The sequence below is a fragment of the Salvelinus alpinus genome, chromosome 35 (genome assembly GCF_045679555.1).
Source record: "Salvelinus alpinus chromosome 35, SLU_Salpinus.1, whole genome shotgun sequence".
NCBI classification, from domain to species: Eukaryota; Metazoa; Chordata; class Actinopteri; order Salmoniformes; family Salmonidae; genus Salvelinus; species Salvelinus alpinus.
In genome coordinates, this window is record NC_092120.1 from 9,390,881 (window position 1) to 9,408,593 (window position 17,713).

The 17,713-nt window shown below is 42.6% G+C and overlaps 1 protein-coding gene across 1 annotated transcript; it reads right to left on the reverse strand.

Moving 5' to 3' along the window:
• Window positions 1–6,559: 6,559 nt before the first annotated feature.
• Window positions 6,560–15,407, reverse strand: LOC139564090 (metalloreductase STEAP4-like). Its single transcript, XM_071383296.1, has 7 exons — window positions 15,177–15,407; window positions 14,900–15,007; window positions 14,675–14,745; window positions 14,260–14,347; window positions 12,685–12,736; window positions 7,034–7,245; window positions 6,560–6,808 (listed from the first exon to the last, which is right to left on the reverse strand). The coding sequence occupies exons 1-7, from the start codon at window positions 15,405–15,407 to the stop codon at window positions 6,560–6,562; spliced, it is 1,011 nt and encodes a 336-aa protein (XP_071239397.1).
• Between the last annotated feature and the right edge of the window lie 2,306 nt (window positions 15,408–17,713).

A 17,713-nucleotide genomic window follows, 5' to 3' on the forward strand; every position in this document is an offset into this window, starting at 1 on the left:
CCTCTCTGTTCTGCAGTGCATGACACTGTAATATAAACAGTTAATTTAAATTAATTACAATTATCCTTACCCAATATGGAGAACGTATTACTAGTGCTAGTTGTAATATAGTCACTGATAACGGAAATGAAATGTGACAGTAAATAATAAACGTATTTTGTAATGTTGGGGCTTTTGTTTGCTCCTTTTTTAAGCTTTCGCTAATGCGCACTTTGTAGCAGTTTTTCTAAGTTGGGTGAAATGTAAATATTTCAGACTACATGAAATTATAGATTTTTTGATCAGGAAAAACTTGTTCACTACAATCTGTCTGCAGACCTCTCAGGTAAAATGTTGACCTTTCCACAAGAGACCAACACAGCTCATGTGAGACTAATGACTTCTAGAGAAATCTCACACACTGAAAACAAACTGAAGTTTTTTTTTATTGACTAATGTTCAACTTATAAAAAAAAATTGTTATACAATTTAGCAAATTGTATGATGCATGAACCATAACCATTTCTCACCATGTTTCACCCTGTCCCTCTACATGTGTCTCCAGGTTTTTCACAAATCTCAGAAGGAACCACATCCTGTTCTCCCTTGCCACACTTATAGATGACGCTTTTGTCATCTTCAAGAGGACGGATAGGATTAGTACAAAACCATGGCTGTTTTAAATGAAACCCTATTCTCCATACAGTGCTACTTTTGTGCACATACGGTAATGCTCTTGTGAAATAAAGCATTAAACACTGAAAATAACACTTTATTTTAACCTTTAACTAGGTAAGTCAGTTAAGAACCCACGAACAAGAAGGCATTCTATTACTGAACACATTTTCCTGTTTCAGGAGCAGGTTAAGTTTGGCTGGCTTTTCGCCCGGCAGCAGTCGTTCATTGGCCTGCTGACGGATGTCCACATGTGGGACAACATGCTGTCTCCCTGTGAGATCCAGAGGTACACTAACCAGACAAACTTCACCCCTGGAAACGTTCTCAACTAGGGGGCCCTGGACTTTCTGACTACAAATTGAGTACTGCTAGAGAACAAGCAGTCCGAGACTGTAACCGTTCAAACATGTAATCAACCAAATAAATTGTCAAATTACGTTATGCTGTTGGGTAATGTTCTGTAATTGACAATTGCAACGCCATACCGGTCTTTCAGTTGTATGGACAATATACCATGCACTGTCATGCACCCTACAGCAGACAAAAATGAACACCAGAAATCTGAGAATAACACATCCACCAGCAATATGTCAATGAGTAATATACAAACTCTTGCCCGAGCAGAAAATTTAACCGGAGGCATCCTATTATCCATCATCTCCAGAAATATTTATCTGCAAGTTTAGGCAGGTAGGATTGGTATTCAACATCTGAGACCATACTAAGATAATGGCTGTGTTCAAGCAGCAACATTTTGTCCCCATAATGCAAAATGCTTTGAAAGGTGGTGACCAAAGATGAAGAGTTCATGCAGGGTGTTTACCATTAGGGGGGAAAAATAGTCAGTTCCTGTCTACTTAATGGAATGGCTCTCCCACAAACCCTAATGTGATAGCAGCTGGGTCTGGTCTATTTAGTTAATTGACTTCAATTAAACCAGCAAGTGAGGTGTTTTGCTTCCTCTTCAGTCTCTGGCGGTGACCAACGATGGTTGTCACTGCCTTTCAAAGTGTTACATTATCGGAATAAAAATCAACTGACTTGCGCCTACATTTTGAATTCCATAAACTTAAAAAAATCCTTGTGATGAAAGGTCATGCAGTTTTTTATATTCTCCTTCAAGTCACTGCAGTTGCTTCACAGCAACATGCAGTCATCACTTGCATTGTGGGTAGCACTATTTGTCAACCAATCAATTAGGGGGGTTTTGGTTGAGCAATGCAAATGTGACAAACGGGAACCAACTTTGCTGCGACTCTAAAGCTACAGGGAATACAAATTAGTGATATTTGAGACTTCTTTAACCGATTTAATTGACACGCTTCAGTAGAAAAGTTTATTTCCTTTTACTGAAACATATAAACGCAAAACATGTAAAGTGTTGGTCCCATGTTTCGTGCTGAAATAAAAGATCCCAGAAATGTTCCGTATGCACAGAAATCATATTTCTCTCAAATACTGGGCACATTTGTTTACATCCCTGTTAGTAAGCATTTCTCCTTTGCCAAGATAATCCATCCACCTGACAGGTGTGGCATATCAATGAGCTGATTAAACAGCATGATCATTAAACAGGTGCACCTTATGCTGGGGACAAAAGGCCACTCTTAAATGTGCAGTTTTGACTCAACACTCAGCTGTTGCCAGATATTGAAAGTTAATTTCTCTACCATACCGTACTGCCAAATTTGAGAGAATTTGGCAGTACGTCCAACCGGCCTCACAACCGCAGACCACGTGTAACCACACCAGCTCAGGACCTCCACATCCGGATTCTTTACCTGCGGGATTGTCTGAGGCCAGCCACCCAGACATCCTTGAGATGTTTCTACAACTTGATTGGAGTCCACCTGTGGTAAATTTAGTTGCTTAGACATGATTTGGAAAGGCACACACCTGTCTATATAAGGTCCCACAGTTGACAGTGCATGTCAGAGCAAAAACGAAGCCATGAGGTCGAAGGAATTGTCCGTAGAGCTACGAGACAGGATTGTGTCGAGGCACAGATCTGGGGAAGGGTACCAAACAATTTCTGCAGCATCGAAGGTCCCCAAGAACAGTGGCCTCTGTGGAGAAAATTATGTATTCACCTTATTTGTTGGCAATGCAACAATTATTTACTTAACAAACAGTCAGATATGTGTTTCCTGTAAATGCTGTGTTTTATGGTCTCCACACTAGCACCCTGCAGCTAGTCTGGGTGTTGAGGACATGGGTTCTACTAGAGATAGCTTGAAGCTGACAATTGATTTGTGTTGGTAATAAAAACCTAAAAGCTAGCATTCTATAGACAAGATGTGGTGTGTGTGACTGGAGATAGAGAGAGCCTGGAAGAGTTAAGAACAATGCCTCATTGTCTCATCTTCCTGGCATCTGGGAAACTAAGTAAAATACCATCCTGTGTAGATAACCAAGGTGGCTTATGGGAAAGTTAGAAGTGACTGACCAAGCAATCTTGGTATCAGCTATATAAAAACTGTGCATCATCTGTAAAGGCTATAAAGGCTATAACAGTCTATAACAGGCTATAACAGTCAGTCAAGACTGGTGGGCTGACGGTCTCATTATTGCAATAATTAATCAATATTAAATAAAGATGATTGTTTGAAGAATTGACCAAGACCAAGTCTCTCTCTCAGTACTGAATTTCCACGACACCTCCATCATTCTTAAATGGAAGAAGTTTGAAACCACCAAGACAATTCCCAGAGCTGGCCGCCCGGCCAAACAGCAATTGGGGGAGAAGGGGCTTGTTCATGTAGGTGACCAAGAACCCGATGATCACTCTGACAGAGCTCCAGAGTTCCTCTGTGGAGATGGGAGAACTTTCCAGAAGGACAACCATCTCTGCAGCACTCTACCACTCAGGCCTTTATGGTAGAGTGGCCAGACAGAAACCACTCCTCAGTAAAAGGCACATGACAGCCCACTAAAAGACTCTCAGACCATGAGAAACAAGTTTGAACTCTTTGGCCTGAATGCCAAGTGTCACGTCTGGAGGAAACCTGGCACCATCCCTACGGTGGAGCATGGTGGCAGCATCATGCTATGGCAATGTTTTTCAGCGGCCTGGTACTGGGAGACTAGTAGGATCAAGGGAAAGATGAACGGAGCAAAGTACTGAGAGATCCTTGATGAAAACCTGCTCCAGAGCGCTCAGGACCTCAGACTGGGCAAAGGTTCACCTTCTAACAGGACAATGACCCTAAGAACACAGCCAAGACAACGCAGGAGTGACTTCGGGACAAGTCTAAATGTCCTTGAGTGGCCCAGCCAGAGCCCGGACTTGAGCTCTATCAAACATCTCTGGAGAGACCTGAAAATAGCTGTGCAGGGACGCTCCCCATCCAACCTGATAGAGCTTGAGAGGATCTGCAGAGAAGAATGGGAGAAACTCCCTAAATCAAATCAACTTTGTCACATGCGCTGAGTACAACAGATGTAGACCTTACGGTGAAATGCTTACTTACAAGCCCTTAACCAACAATGCAGTTTTAAGAAAAATAACTGTTCAGTAAAAAATAGATAAGTAAAAAATAAAAGTAATAAATCATTAAAGAGCAGCAGTAAAATAACAATAGCGAGGCTATATACAGGGGGTACTGGTACAGAGACAATGTGCGGGGGCACCTAGTCAAGGTAATATGTACATGTAGGTAGAGAAAGTGACATAAAAGAGGGGGGCCAACATAAATAGTCTAGGTAGCCATTTGATTAGCTGTTCAGGAGTCTTATGGCTTGGGGTTAGAACCTGTTAAGAAGTATTTTGGATCTAGACTTGGTGCTCCGGTACCGCTTGCCGTGCGGTAGCAGACAGAACAGTCTATGACTCGGGTGGCTGGAGTCTTTGACAATTTTTAGGGCCTTCCTCTGATACCGCCTGGTATAGAGGTCCTGGGTGGTAGGAAGCTTGGCCCCAGTGATGTACTGGGCCGTACGCACTATCCTCTGTAGAGCCTTGCGGTCGGAGGCCGAGCAGTTGCCATACCATGCAGTGATGCAACCAGTCAGGATGCTCTTGATGGTGCAGCTGTATAACTGCCAAATGTTTTGTTAGTTTTTTAGGTTACCTTAGTGTTCTTGGGCACAGGAATATGGTGGTCTGCATGAAACATGTTGGTATTACAGACTCAGTCAGGGACAGGTTGAAAATGTCAGTGAAGACACTTGCCAGTTGGTCAGCGCATGCTCGCAGTACTCGTCCTGGTAATCCGTCTGGTACACGTCCTGGTAATCCGTCTGTTCCAGACGACTGTGGAACAGCTGATGCTCTCATGCATGGTTCAGTGTTACTTGCCTCGAAGCGAGCATAGAAGTAATTTAGCTTGTCTGGTAGGCTCGTGTCACTGGGCAGCTCGTGGCTGTGCTTCCCTTTGTAGTCTGTAATAGTTTGCAAGCCCTGACACATCCGACTGGCGTTAGAGCCAGTGTAGTACGATTCAATCTTAGTCCTATATTGATGCTTTGCCTGTTTGATGGTTCGTCGGAGAGCATAGCGGGATTTCTTATATGTTTGAAAGAGGCAGTTCTACCCTTTAGCTCAGTGCGGATGTTGCCTGTAATCCATGGCTTCTGGTTGGGGTATGTACGTACAGTCACTATGGGGGCGACGACATCGATGCACTTATTGATGAAACCAGCGACTGATGTGGTGTACTCTTCAATGCCATCGGAAGAATCCCGGAACATATTCCAGTCTATGCAAGCAAAACAGTCCTGTAGCTTAGCATCTGCTTCATCTGACAACTTTTTTATTGACCAAGTCACTGGTGCTTCCTGCTATAGTTTTTGCTTGTAAGCAGGAATCAGGAGGATAGAATTATGATCAGATTTGCCAAATGGAGGGCGAAGGAGAGCTTTGTACATGTCTCTGTGTGTGGAGTAAAGGTGGTCTAGAGTTTTTCCCCCTCTGGTTGCACATTTAACATGTTGTCATAAATGAGGTAAAACGGATTTACGTTTCCCTGTATTAAGAACAGGTGTGCAAAGCTTGTAGCATCATACCCGAGAAGACTTGAGGCGGTAATCACTGCCAAAGATGTGTCAACAAAGTACTGAGTAAAGGGTATGAATACTTATGTACATTTGATATTTCAGGTTATTATTTTGAATACATTTGCAAAACATTTTAAAAACCAGTTTTTGCTTTGTCATGATATGATATTGTGTGTAGATTGATGAGGGGAAAAAAACAAATCCATTTTCGAATTAAGGCTGTATGTCACGTTCTGACCTAAGTTCCTTTTTTATGTCTTTATTTTGGTTTGGTCAGGGCGTGAGTTGGGGTGGGCATTCTATGTTCTATATTCTATGTGTTGTATTTCTGTGTTTGGCCTAGTATGGTTCCCAATCAGAGGCAGCTGTCAATCGTTGTCTCCGATTGAGAACCATACTTAGGTAGCCTGTTCCCACCTGTGTTTGTGGGTAGTTTTTTCCTGTTTTTGTGTTTGTTTCACCATTCAGGACTGTTTCGATTTTTGTTGTCATTCACTTTGTTATTTTTGTCTTTTTCCCGTGTTCAGTTAATACATTTAACATGGACACTTACCACGCTGCATTTTGGTCCGATCCTTCATATTCCTCATCGGAAGAAGAAGAAAATCGTTACACTGTAACGCAGCAAATGTGGAAAAAGTAAAGGGGTCTGAATACTTTCGAATGCACTGTATCCCGAGACTCGAAGAAGTGTATCCTAGACATATGATGTGATGTCAGTTTTTTATTTTCTGCCCTAATAGTTAAAGTTAGGATTTGTGATGGGTATATCTGTACCTGTGGGCAAGATACAGTGACCCTGTGGAGTTTTATTTGCATTGAATCTTAATCATTTAGCTGAAGCTCTAATCAATAAATACTTAATTACTAAGGTATGTAAAACAACCATTTATCACAGTAATTATTTTCAGAGTTGGCTGATTTTTGTCTCCTGCCCCTCTGCCACGCCCCTCTCCCAGCCCTGACTGATGGTGTGGTCCACACAGGGGGTGATGAGCAGCAGCTTGAGCAGCAGCACCACAGAGGGAAGCACCAGACACAGCATGTAGCCTGGTGGGGTGTACCACTTGTAGGTGGAAGAACGCAGGAACTTGTTCCAGCCATACAGGAAGCCATGGGCTGTACACAACAGCAGAGTCAGGTGGCCCAGCTTGGACTGGTGGGGGAGAGCACACAACACAAGTGTCTCAAGTGAACACAATTTATGACGTATTTATTTAACCATATTTACAGCTCTGATGATAACTGAATCAATGTTATTATTTACAGCTCCACGACGCAGCAGGAAATTCTCAGAGAAACACATTTTCAGAAGTGAATGAGTGATAACAGAGAGGGTTAGATTATGACACATGTACAGGCACGCATGCGTTCCCTGTACCTGTACGAAGCTGAACTCCCTCCAGCTGAGAGCTGTTCCTACAGAGGGCAGGGAGGTGATCCCCAGCAGGACGTAGAGACAGAAGCCCAGGATCCCCAGGACATAGGAGTCTGTGCCCCAGGCCTTTGCGTTGTCAAAGTCAAATGGAGTGGTCTTATTGGCTTTTATCTGAGAGAGAGAGACAAAGCGAGACAACGAGAGGCTGGTAAAAACTAAAGATACAGTATTATCTTTATCCCAGTCACAGGAATATACAGTTGAAGTCGGAAGTTTACATACACCTTAGTCAAATACATTTAAACTCAGTTTTTCACAATTCCTGACATTTAATCCTAGTAAGAATTCCCTGTCTTAGGTCAGTTAGGATCACCACTTTATTTTAAGAATGTGAAATGTCAGAATAATAGTAGAGAGAATGATTTATTTCAGCTTTTATTTCTTTCATCACATTCACAGTGGGTCAGAAGTTTACATACACTCAATTAGTATTTGGTAGCATTGCCTTTAAATTGTTTAACTTGGGTCAAACGATTCCGGTAGCCTTCCACAAGCTTCCCACAATAAGTTGGGTGAATTTTGGCCCATTCCTCCTGACAGAGCTGGTGTAACTGAGTCAGGTTTGTAGGCCTCCTTGCTCGCACACGCTTTTTCAGTTCTGCCCACAAATGTTCTATGGGATTGAGGTCAGGGCTTTGTGATGGCCACTCCAATACCTTGACTTTGTTGTCCTTAAGCCATTTAACCTTTTGTCAATAGGGGGAGCTGTTAGCATTATTTTTTTTTTTACATTTCCAAATTAAACTGCCTCGTACTCAATTCTTGATCGTACAATATGCATATTATTGTTATTATTGGATAGAAAACAGTCTATAGTTTCTATAGGAGTTGAAATTTTGTCTCTGAGTGGTACAGAACAATTTCTACAGCACTTTTCATGACAGGGTTCAGATTTCAGAAATTTTTACCTCTGATCTGGGGTCTGTTTATAAGGCCACAGTGAATGCTATGAAGAAACCGACACTACCTACGTCTTCCTCTGGGTGTCTGTACGTCATCACGTTTTCAATGAAGTCTATGGGACGTTCACAGCCATTATAAATGACAAAAATGTACAGAGACCCCTCTTTCTCAACGTGCGCCTCAAGCGTGAAGGCCATCGGACCTGCCTCGTTCCAAATCGTTTTCTAACCAGCAGTATTTCTCCGGTCATGTTTTCAGTCGTTATAGTTGTTAAAAACATCATAATGTAGTGAATTTTAACCGTTTTATATCAATTTATATCCGTTTAGTGCGATTTTGAGGAATTTCTTTGTCGTGCACTCTGAAAGTTTGGACACGCTTTAGGGTGTCGGTCGTTGGTGATGGACATTTCGAAGGACAGAGGACATCTATCGACCAAAAGACGTTTATAACATAGAAAGGATACATTGCCCAAGAATATGATGGAAGATCAGCTCAAAGTAAGCAATATTTAATATGATAAACCGTGTTTCTGTCGAAATATTTTAAACGCATACATCGCCATTTTGTTTGGTATAGCTTCACTTGGCCAACCCTGTATTGAAAAGTAAGGATAATTTAAAAAATGTAAATCAGCGGTTGCATTAAGAACTAATTTGTCTTTCGATTCCTGTCAACCCTGTATTTTTTAGTCAAGTATATGATTAGCTTTTAATTAAACTAGATCACTCTGATAGATGACGTCAGACATATTGAGGCTTGATTTCCTAGTATTTTCATTGTGTAACCACGGTTTTGTATGGCTAAATATGCACCTTTTCGAACAAACTGTATATGTATGTTGTAAAATGATGTTACAGGAGTGTCATCGGAAGAATTCTGAGAAGGTTAGTGAAAAAATTAATATCTTTTGGCGGTGGTTACGTTATAGCGCTCTTTGGCTGGAATCGATGCTCTGGTAACGTTGGAACATGTAGTATGCTAACTTATCGATTTATTGTGTTTTCGCTGAAAAACGCTTAGAAAATCTGAAATATGGTCTGAAATCACAAGAACTGGGTCTTTCCATTGCTATGCTTTGTCTATTTTTATGAAATGTTTTATGATGAGTAAATTGGTCATACACGTTGCTCTATCTAGTAATTCTAGTGGATTTGTGATGGTCGGTGCAATTGTAAACTGTGATTTCTACCTGAAATATGCACTTTTTTCTAACAAAAACTATCCTATACCATGAATATGTTATCAGACTGTCATCTGATGGTTTTTTTTATAGGTTATTGGCTATCAATATCTTAGTTGAGCCGAATTGGTGATAGCACCTGAAGGAGTAAGAAACTGATGGAGTTAGAATAGTGGTGTATTTTGCTAACGTGTTTAGCTAATAGATTTACATATTTTGTCTTCCCTGTAAAACATTTTAAAAATCTGAAATGGTGGCTTTATTCACAAGATCTGTATCTTTCATCTGGTGTCTTGGACTTGTGATTTAATGATATTTAGATGCTACTATCTACTTCTGAAGCTATGCTATCTATGCTAATCAGTGTGTGGGGGGTGGGGGGTGCTCCCGGATCCGGGTTTCTGAGGCAGTAAAAGTTAAGCCACAACTTTGGAAGTATGCTTGGGGTCATTGTCCATTTGGAAGACTCATTTGCGACCAAGCCTTAACTTCCTGACTGATGTCTTGAGATGTTGCTTCAATATATCCACATAATTTTCCATTCCTCATGATGCCATCTATTTTGTGAAGTGCACCAGTCCCTCCTGCAGCAAAGCACCCCCACAACATGATGTTGCCACCCCCGTGATTCACGGTTGGGATGGTGTTCTTCGGCTTGCAAGCCTCCCCCTTTTTCCTCCAAACATAACGATGGTCATTATGGCCAAACAGTTCTATTTTTGTTTCATCAGACCAGAGGATATTTCTCTAAAAAGTACGATCTTTGTCCTCATGTGCAGTTGCAAACCGTAGTCTGGCTTTTTTATGGTGGTTTTGGAGCAGTGGCTTCCTCCTTGCTGAGTGGCCTTTCAGGTTATATTGATATATGACTCGTTATACTGTGGATATAGATACTTTTGTACCTGTTTTCTCCAGCATCTTCACAAGGTCCTTTGTTGTTGTTCTTGCAGTTTTGTACTAAAGTATGTTAATCTCTAGGATACAGAACGCATCTCCTTCCTGAGCGGTATGACGGCTGCGTGGTTCCATGGTGTGTATACTTGCGTACTATTGTTTGTACAGATGAACGTGGTACCTTTAGTCGTTTGGAAATTGCTCCCAAGGATGAATCAGACTTGTGGAAGGCTACAGGTCTGGCTGATTAATTTTGATTTCCCATGATGTGAAGCAAAGAGGAACTGAGTTTGAAGGTAGGCCTTGAAATACATCCACAGATACACCTCCAATTGACTGAAATTATCAGAAGCTTCTGAAGCCATGACATAATTTTCTGGAATTTTCCAAGCTGTTTAAAGGCACAGTCAACTTAGTGGTTGTAAACTTCTGACCCACTAGAATTGTGATACAGTGAATTATAAATTCAATAATCTGTCTGAAAGAATTGTTGGAAAAATGACTTGTGTCATGCACAAAGTAGATGTCCTAACCGACTTGCCAAAACTATAGCTTGTTAACAAAAATCTTGTGGAGTGGTTGAAAAATGAGTTTTAATGACTCCAACCTAAGTGTATGTAAACTTCCGACTTCAACTATATAGTGTATTGGGGGGAGGATTAAGAGTAGTTTCACTAGATATTGTGTGTAAGTGGACCGGGCAGCGAGCCGTGTCTCTGTACATTACTAGTAAAGTAATAGTATGGGGACGAGGATCAAGGACCTCTGTCTGAATGTAATTGTGACACAAGCAGAGCACCCCTGCGGATTTAATCAAACTGCAAGGCAGGGAATGCACATACGCATGCACACACACACACACACACACACACACACACACACACACACACACACACACACACACACACACACACACACACACACACACACACACACACACACACACACACACACACACACACACACTCAGTCTCTCTCTTTATCTTTCTCTGTCACATACACACATTACAGTTTTTTCCAATTGCTAACACACTAAAATGACATGCACAGCACAATTATTTAAACTGACACACAGAGAGCAAAACCTATTCTCAAGTCTCCAAAAGTCTAAACACATTTTCTGCTTTACACACATTTTGCAATTCAAAAGGGCACTTTTTTAAATGCACTGCACACGGTTCTCTGCATAAGACACAACAATCTGACATAAAGTCACATGTTTGCCATTACAAAACACTGCCATTCAAAATGACACTACATGAGCTAATTGGCCAATACATGTGCCACCTGGCCAAACACCTCAATGGTTAATTGTTACCACTTCAATCAGGAAGTAAGCACTATGAAAAGACCACAGGTGAGCACCTTTTGTTTTACAACAACAATGGAAGCCGTTGCAGAGAGAGGAAGAGGAAGAGGAAGAGGGAGGGTGAGAATGAGAGGGGGAGGAAGAGTGAGAGGTAGGGGTAGAGCTGGTAGAGGAGTTCATGGCCAAAGAAGACAACAACTTTCAAATGAAATCAGAGCAACCTTAGTTGATCATGTCATCAACCATGGGCTGACAATGCGAGAGGCTGGACAGAGAGTGCAGCCCAACTTGAGACGTTTTACTGTCGCCTGTGTCATCCGGACATTTAGACTGGAGTACAGGTATGTAACCAACTATGTCTTTCACACTATGTAGTACACCCCATGTCAAAGTGTATCAGTTGGGTGACACCTGTTTACTTCATGAATGGCTGATGTCATACACTAACTGCACAAATTTCCTGTAGAATTTACTCTACTGTGGGGGAAATATCTTTAGGCTGCATTGTCCAAGCCCTATATTTTTGTTTTTTTTGTTTTTCTAAAGGACTGAGAGTCGCAACCATGGTGGAGGAAGGGGCCAAATGTTCACCGGGGTACAGGAAACTGCCATTGTAAACTTGGTTTTGGAAAATAATGAAATCAGATTACGAGAAATTCAAAGCCACATCATCCAAGACAACACCATATTCAACACATTCAACGAGTCAGTCTGTTCACATTGGCTCGTATTCTCAAGCGAAACCAAATCAGAATGAAACAACTTTATAAGGTGCCGTTTGAGAGAAACTCTCAAAGAAACAAAGAGGTCAGACGAGCATATGTGGATGTAAGTACAATATTGACTGCAGTACACTACACGCAACATTGTTTCCCAGTGTACTGGATAACACCATATTGACTGCTTTTGTTCTTTGTTTTCAGGGAGTACTGGAAATGGATGCTCATGCAATCCCACATGAGTTCATCTTTATAGATGAGGCTGGGTTCAACCTAGCAAAGACCAGAAGAAGGGGGAGAAACGTCATTGGCCACAGAGCCATTATCTCCACCCGGCACAGCCAGAAGAGGACTGGCCACCCCTCATAGCCTGGTTCCTCTCTAGGTTTCTTCCTAGGTTTTGGCCTTTCTAGGGAGTTTTTCCTAGCCACCGTGCTTCTACACCTGCATTGCTTGCTGTTTGGGGTTTTAGGCTGGGTTTCTGTACAGCACTTCGAGATATTAGCTGATGTACGAAGGGCTATATAAAATAAACTTGATTGAACTTGATTATAGATGTTCCTGGCCAACGTGGTGGGAACATCACAATGTGCGCTGCCATCTCCAATACGCATGGTGTCCTCCACCTTCATGCCAACCTTGGATCATACAACACAGCCCATATTGTCACATTTCTGGACAGACTCGACAACATTCTCGTACCACCAGAGCGTATGAATGATGCAGACCATCAAAGAACCCGGTACGTTGTAGTATGGGACAACGTGAGCTTTCATCGTGCAGCCGCAGTCCAAAACTGGTTTGCTGACCACCCACCATTTCTCGTGCAATACCTCCCACCATACTCACCATTTCTGAACCCCATAGAAGAGTTCTTTTCGGCATGGCGGTGGAAGGTATACGACCGGCAGCCCTTTGTGCGCATGCCTCTTGTGCAGGCAATGGAAGAGGCATGTGATGAGATTGATGTGGGTGCGATACAGGGATGGATAAGGCACTCAAGGCGCTTCTTCCCTCGATGTCTGGCAAGGGAAGATATTGCCTGTGATGTGGACAAGGCGTTGTGGCCAGACCCAGCTGTGCGGCAAGATGCTGCCTAATTATTATGATTTTTTTTTTTCTTGCCTCTTTTTTTCTATATATTTTTTCTGCACATTTTTTCAGCAATTTTCTTTTTCAGTTTACTGTTTTTTTTGTGAGCATATTTTTGTTCAGTCCAATGTAAATATATCTGCTGTGCATATGTTGCACTGACTTGTTTGGTGAAAAATAAAAAATTAAATGTTTCAAAAGCATTTGTGTGTATCTGCAAATATTTCTGTGCATCTGAAGAATTTTCTACAATTTGAACTATTTTAGTATTATGGCAAAGCATACTAAAGATGAGAGTGCTTTTCATTATGCCCAACAGTGTGTAGTTGGTTAGACAAAAATCTGGTAATATGAATGAAGTGTGTGCCATTTCGTGCAAACGTTTGATTTTGATTATGCTATATGTAGTTTTGGTTGCAGTGCTTCATTTTGCAGGATATATGAGGTATTTTGCAGTTTGGGTGTGTGGTTTTGTTAAGTATTATGATAAAACCAGCCTAGTTTGCAAAATTGTGTTTTAGCAATTGGGAAAAACTGTAACACACAAACAAACACTACTGCAGTGCTCTATTTTGTTGAAAAACAGGTAGTTATGAGGGAAGAGCAGTGTGTGTGTTCAAAGAGCATGTGAGGCAGATTCAGGTCTGCCCTCCAGAGGGTTGAGGTGTTTGTTTTTCTCTCTGAAGCTGAGGCATGAATGCTAGTGCCTCATCTCCACAACATAGCTAAGTGTGTGTGTGTGTGTGTGTGTGTGTGTGTGTGTGTGTGTGTGTGTGTGTGTGTGTGTGTGTGTGTGTGTGTGTGTGTGTGTGTGTGTGTGTGTGTGTGTGTGTGTGTGTGTGTGTGTGTGTGTGTGTGTGTGTGTGTGTGTGTGTGTGTGTGTGTGTTTGTATACTGTAACAACTGTTTGTATACTGTCCTTGTTTCGCCGGGAAATACACAAAAAATGTAAGTAAAACAAACAAAATGCCTCCACACTGGCCCCACAACCCACAGAATACTCCCTGATATTTTCTCAATTATTTGTTTTCTTTATTGTCAGGTGTTTATGTGTGTGTTGTTTCCCGGCCTGTTTCCCGGCCAGTGGTCCATTCTGCAGAGCCCAGGCAGACACTGTGTTTAATCCTTTAACCATCTCAGCTCTCAGCTTTACTTGGCTCATCGCGCTTTAGCGACTCCTTGTGGCGGGCCGGGCACCTTCAGACTGATTTCGGTAGTAAGTTGAACGGTGTTTCCTCCGACACATTGGTGCTGCTGGCTTCCGGGTTAAGCGGGCGGGTGTTAAGAAGCGCGGCTTGGCGGGTCATGTTTCGGGGGACGCATGACTTGATCTTTGCCTTTCCCGAGCCCGTTGGGGAGTTGCAGCGATAAGACAAGATCGTAATCACGAAATTGGGTAGAAAAGTGGTACAAATTTAATAAAATAAAAAAGCATTCCTAATTAACAATAAAACATACACATAATAACAACATATAGCTCTCACCTTTGCAGGTATTCTGCGTTGGCCTCTGGGTACTGATTCTTCCTCAGGTTGTTACTGACATCCACCAACACCTGCAATTCAACATGGCATCAAATACACTGATTCATACAATCTATTGGCCAAATACACTGGAATATACATTCTGTTGGCTAAATACACTGGCCAAATATACCAACAAAACAGACATTCATACATATAGCAGAAGTAAAAAAACATTTATGCTACCTTCCCCTTAAGCTGATTGGCCAGTGGTACCAGGAAGTCGTAGTGTTCCCTCTGGACAGCGATGAAGATCATAAGGGCTGACTGAGCAGCTGCAGCATGGCCCTGGACCTGCATATACTTCATCAACATATTGATACACACATAAACACACATACATTATATTCACATGTACTCCTTCAAACATAAACAAATATTTATACATACACATTATGCACCATATTAACCACATGTAACATATCAACACATTACACCAGATCTAGTATAAAGGTTGTTGTACCTGAGCTCCGTGGGGCAGGAGACTGCAGCTTTTGGGCCGCCGGCTGCCGAACACCCCCCCGTGCCCTGCCTGCAGCAGACGCAAGCCCAGAGAGCACCCCAGGTCACCCGTCCCAAACACACACACCCTCTCACACTCTGGGGGGGAAGGTATACAGTCCCCCATCGCAGACAGGGACACACACTCACTTTTCTCCTCTTTCTTCATGTCAATCGTCTGATCACCTGTCATGTCTGTAGATAGGTACGCTATGCAGTCGATCCTTGCTTGATTGTCAACTAAACACAGCTCTCCTGAAGTCCAGATAGAGTTGATTGTTAAAAAATAGAGACCCTAGAGGCAAACACTTTCGTCTCTCAGCAATGTGTTGCTTCCTAAGTCTATTCCAGAGGTGATGCTGCTATCTCTGGTGAGTTATTTTATGCTTCAGACCTGAACTGCTGTAGCAACGTGTGAACTTATAGACTTTCATGACTTTATTGCCCTGTCCTGTCCTTTAATGCACGAATTAGCCATAGATTTTTGTTGCTATCCTTATTGTCATGTTCAGTTGAACGCTGAAGGGCTTCAGATTAGTGATATAAAGTGACTTACTGTATCATATTCCAATTGTTATCACCAGAACCATAAACACACCTTTCAAATAAAACACGTAATCTGTAAAACTGGCTGCCAATTGGAGAACTACCGTCAATGAATGTCTCATCTGTGTATCTGGTCATTATTGCTTACTATCACACTATCATCTGTTATCATGTGTGTTGAGTTTAAGAATGCTGGAATCCATTAAAATTTAATTCTAGCTATCAGCAGAGACATAAATACAGTATGTTTGATATATGTGATGACGTGAATAAAGCGCTTGAGATCATTTTATTTTACCTGATAAATTGATTGAGAACACATTCTCATTTACAGCAACGACCTGGGGAATAGTTACAAGGGAGAGGAATGAGCCAATTGGAAGCTGGGGTTGATTAGGTGGCCATGATGGTATGAGGGCCAGATTGGGAATTTAGTCAGGACACCAAGGTTAACAATTCTTATCTTATGATAAGTGCCATCAGATCTTTAGTGAACACAGAGAGCCAGGACACCCATCTAACAACCCATCATACACAGGGCAAAGTCCCAAATCACTACCCTGGAGCATTTGGATATTTATTTTTTTGACCAGAGGAAAATGTGCCTCCATCACCACTTCCAGCAGAATCTAGTCTCCCATCCAGGACCAACCCTGCTTAACTCCTGAGGAAAGCCAGCAGTGGGATGCAGGGTGGTATGCTGCTGACAGTAAGTGACTATAAGAGACAAAGAGGGTGAGAGAGTGAGACAGAGGGAGATAGAGAGGCTATCACAGTTTATAGCAGAACATCTCTCTCTCTCTCTCTCTCTCTCTCTCTCTCTCTCTCTCTCTCTCTCTCTCTCTCTCTCTCTCTCTCTCTCTCTCTCTCTCTCTCTCTCTCTCTTTCTCTCGCTCTCTCTCTCTGTGTTTCTCTCTCTCTCTGTGTCTCTGCCTGGGTCTCGACCCCGCCCTGTGCAACTGGGTCCTGGACTTCCTGACGGGCCGCCCCCCAGGTGGTGAGGGTAGGTAACAATATCTCCACCCCGCTGATCCTCAACACTGGGTCCCCACAAGGGTGCGTTCTCAGCCCTCTCCTGTACTCCCTGTTCACCCACGACTGCGTGGCCATGCACGCCTCCAACTCAATCATCAAGTTTGCAGACGACACTACAGTGGTAGGCTTGATTACCAACAACGACGAGACGGCCTACAGGGAGGAGGTGAGGGCCCTCGGAGTGTGGTGTCAGGAAAATAACCTCACACTCAATGTCAACAAAACAAAGGAGATGATCGTGGACTTCAGGAAACAGCAGAGGGAGCAGCCCTCTATCTACATTGACGGGACAGTAGTGGAGAGGGTGGAAAGTTTTAAGTTCCTCGGCGTACACATCACGGACAAACTGAATTGGTCCACCCACACAGACAGCGTGGTGAAGAAGGCGCAGCAGCGCCTCTTCAACCTCAGGAGGCTGAAGAAATTCGACTTGTCACCAGAAACACTCACAAACTTTTACAGATGCACAATCGAGAGCATCCTGTCGGGCTGTATCACCGCCTGGTACGGCAGCTGCTCCGCCCATAACCGTAAGGCTCTCCAGAGAGTAGTGAGGTCTGCACAACGCATCACCGGGGGCAAACTACCTGCCCTCCAGGACACCTACACCACCCGATGTCACAGGAAGGCCAAAAAGATCATCAAGGACAACAACCACCCGAGCCACTGCCTGTTCACCCCGCTATCACCCAGAAGGCGAGGTCAGTACAGGTGCATCAAAGCGGGGACCGAGAGACTGAAAAACAGCTTCTATCTCAAGGCCGTCAGACTGTTAAACAGCCATCACTAACATTGAGTGGCTGCTGCCAACATACTGACTCAACTCTAGCCACTTTAATAATGGAAAAATGGATATAATCAATTTATCACAAGCCACTTTATATAATGCTTACATAATGCTACATTACTCATCTCATA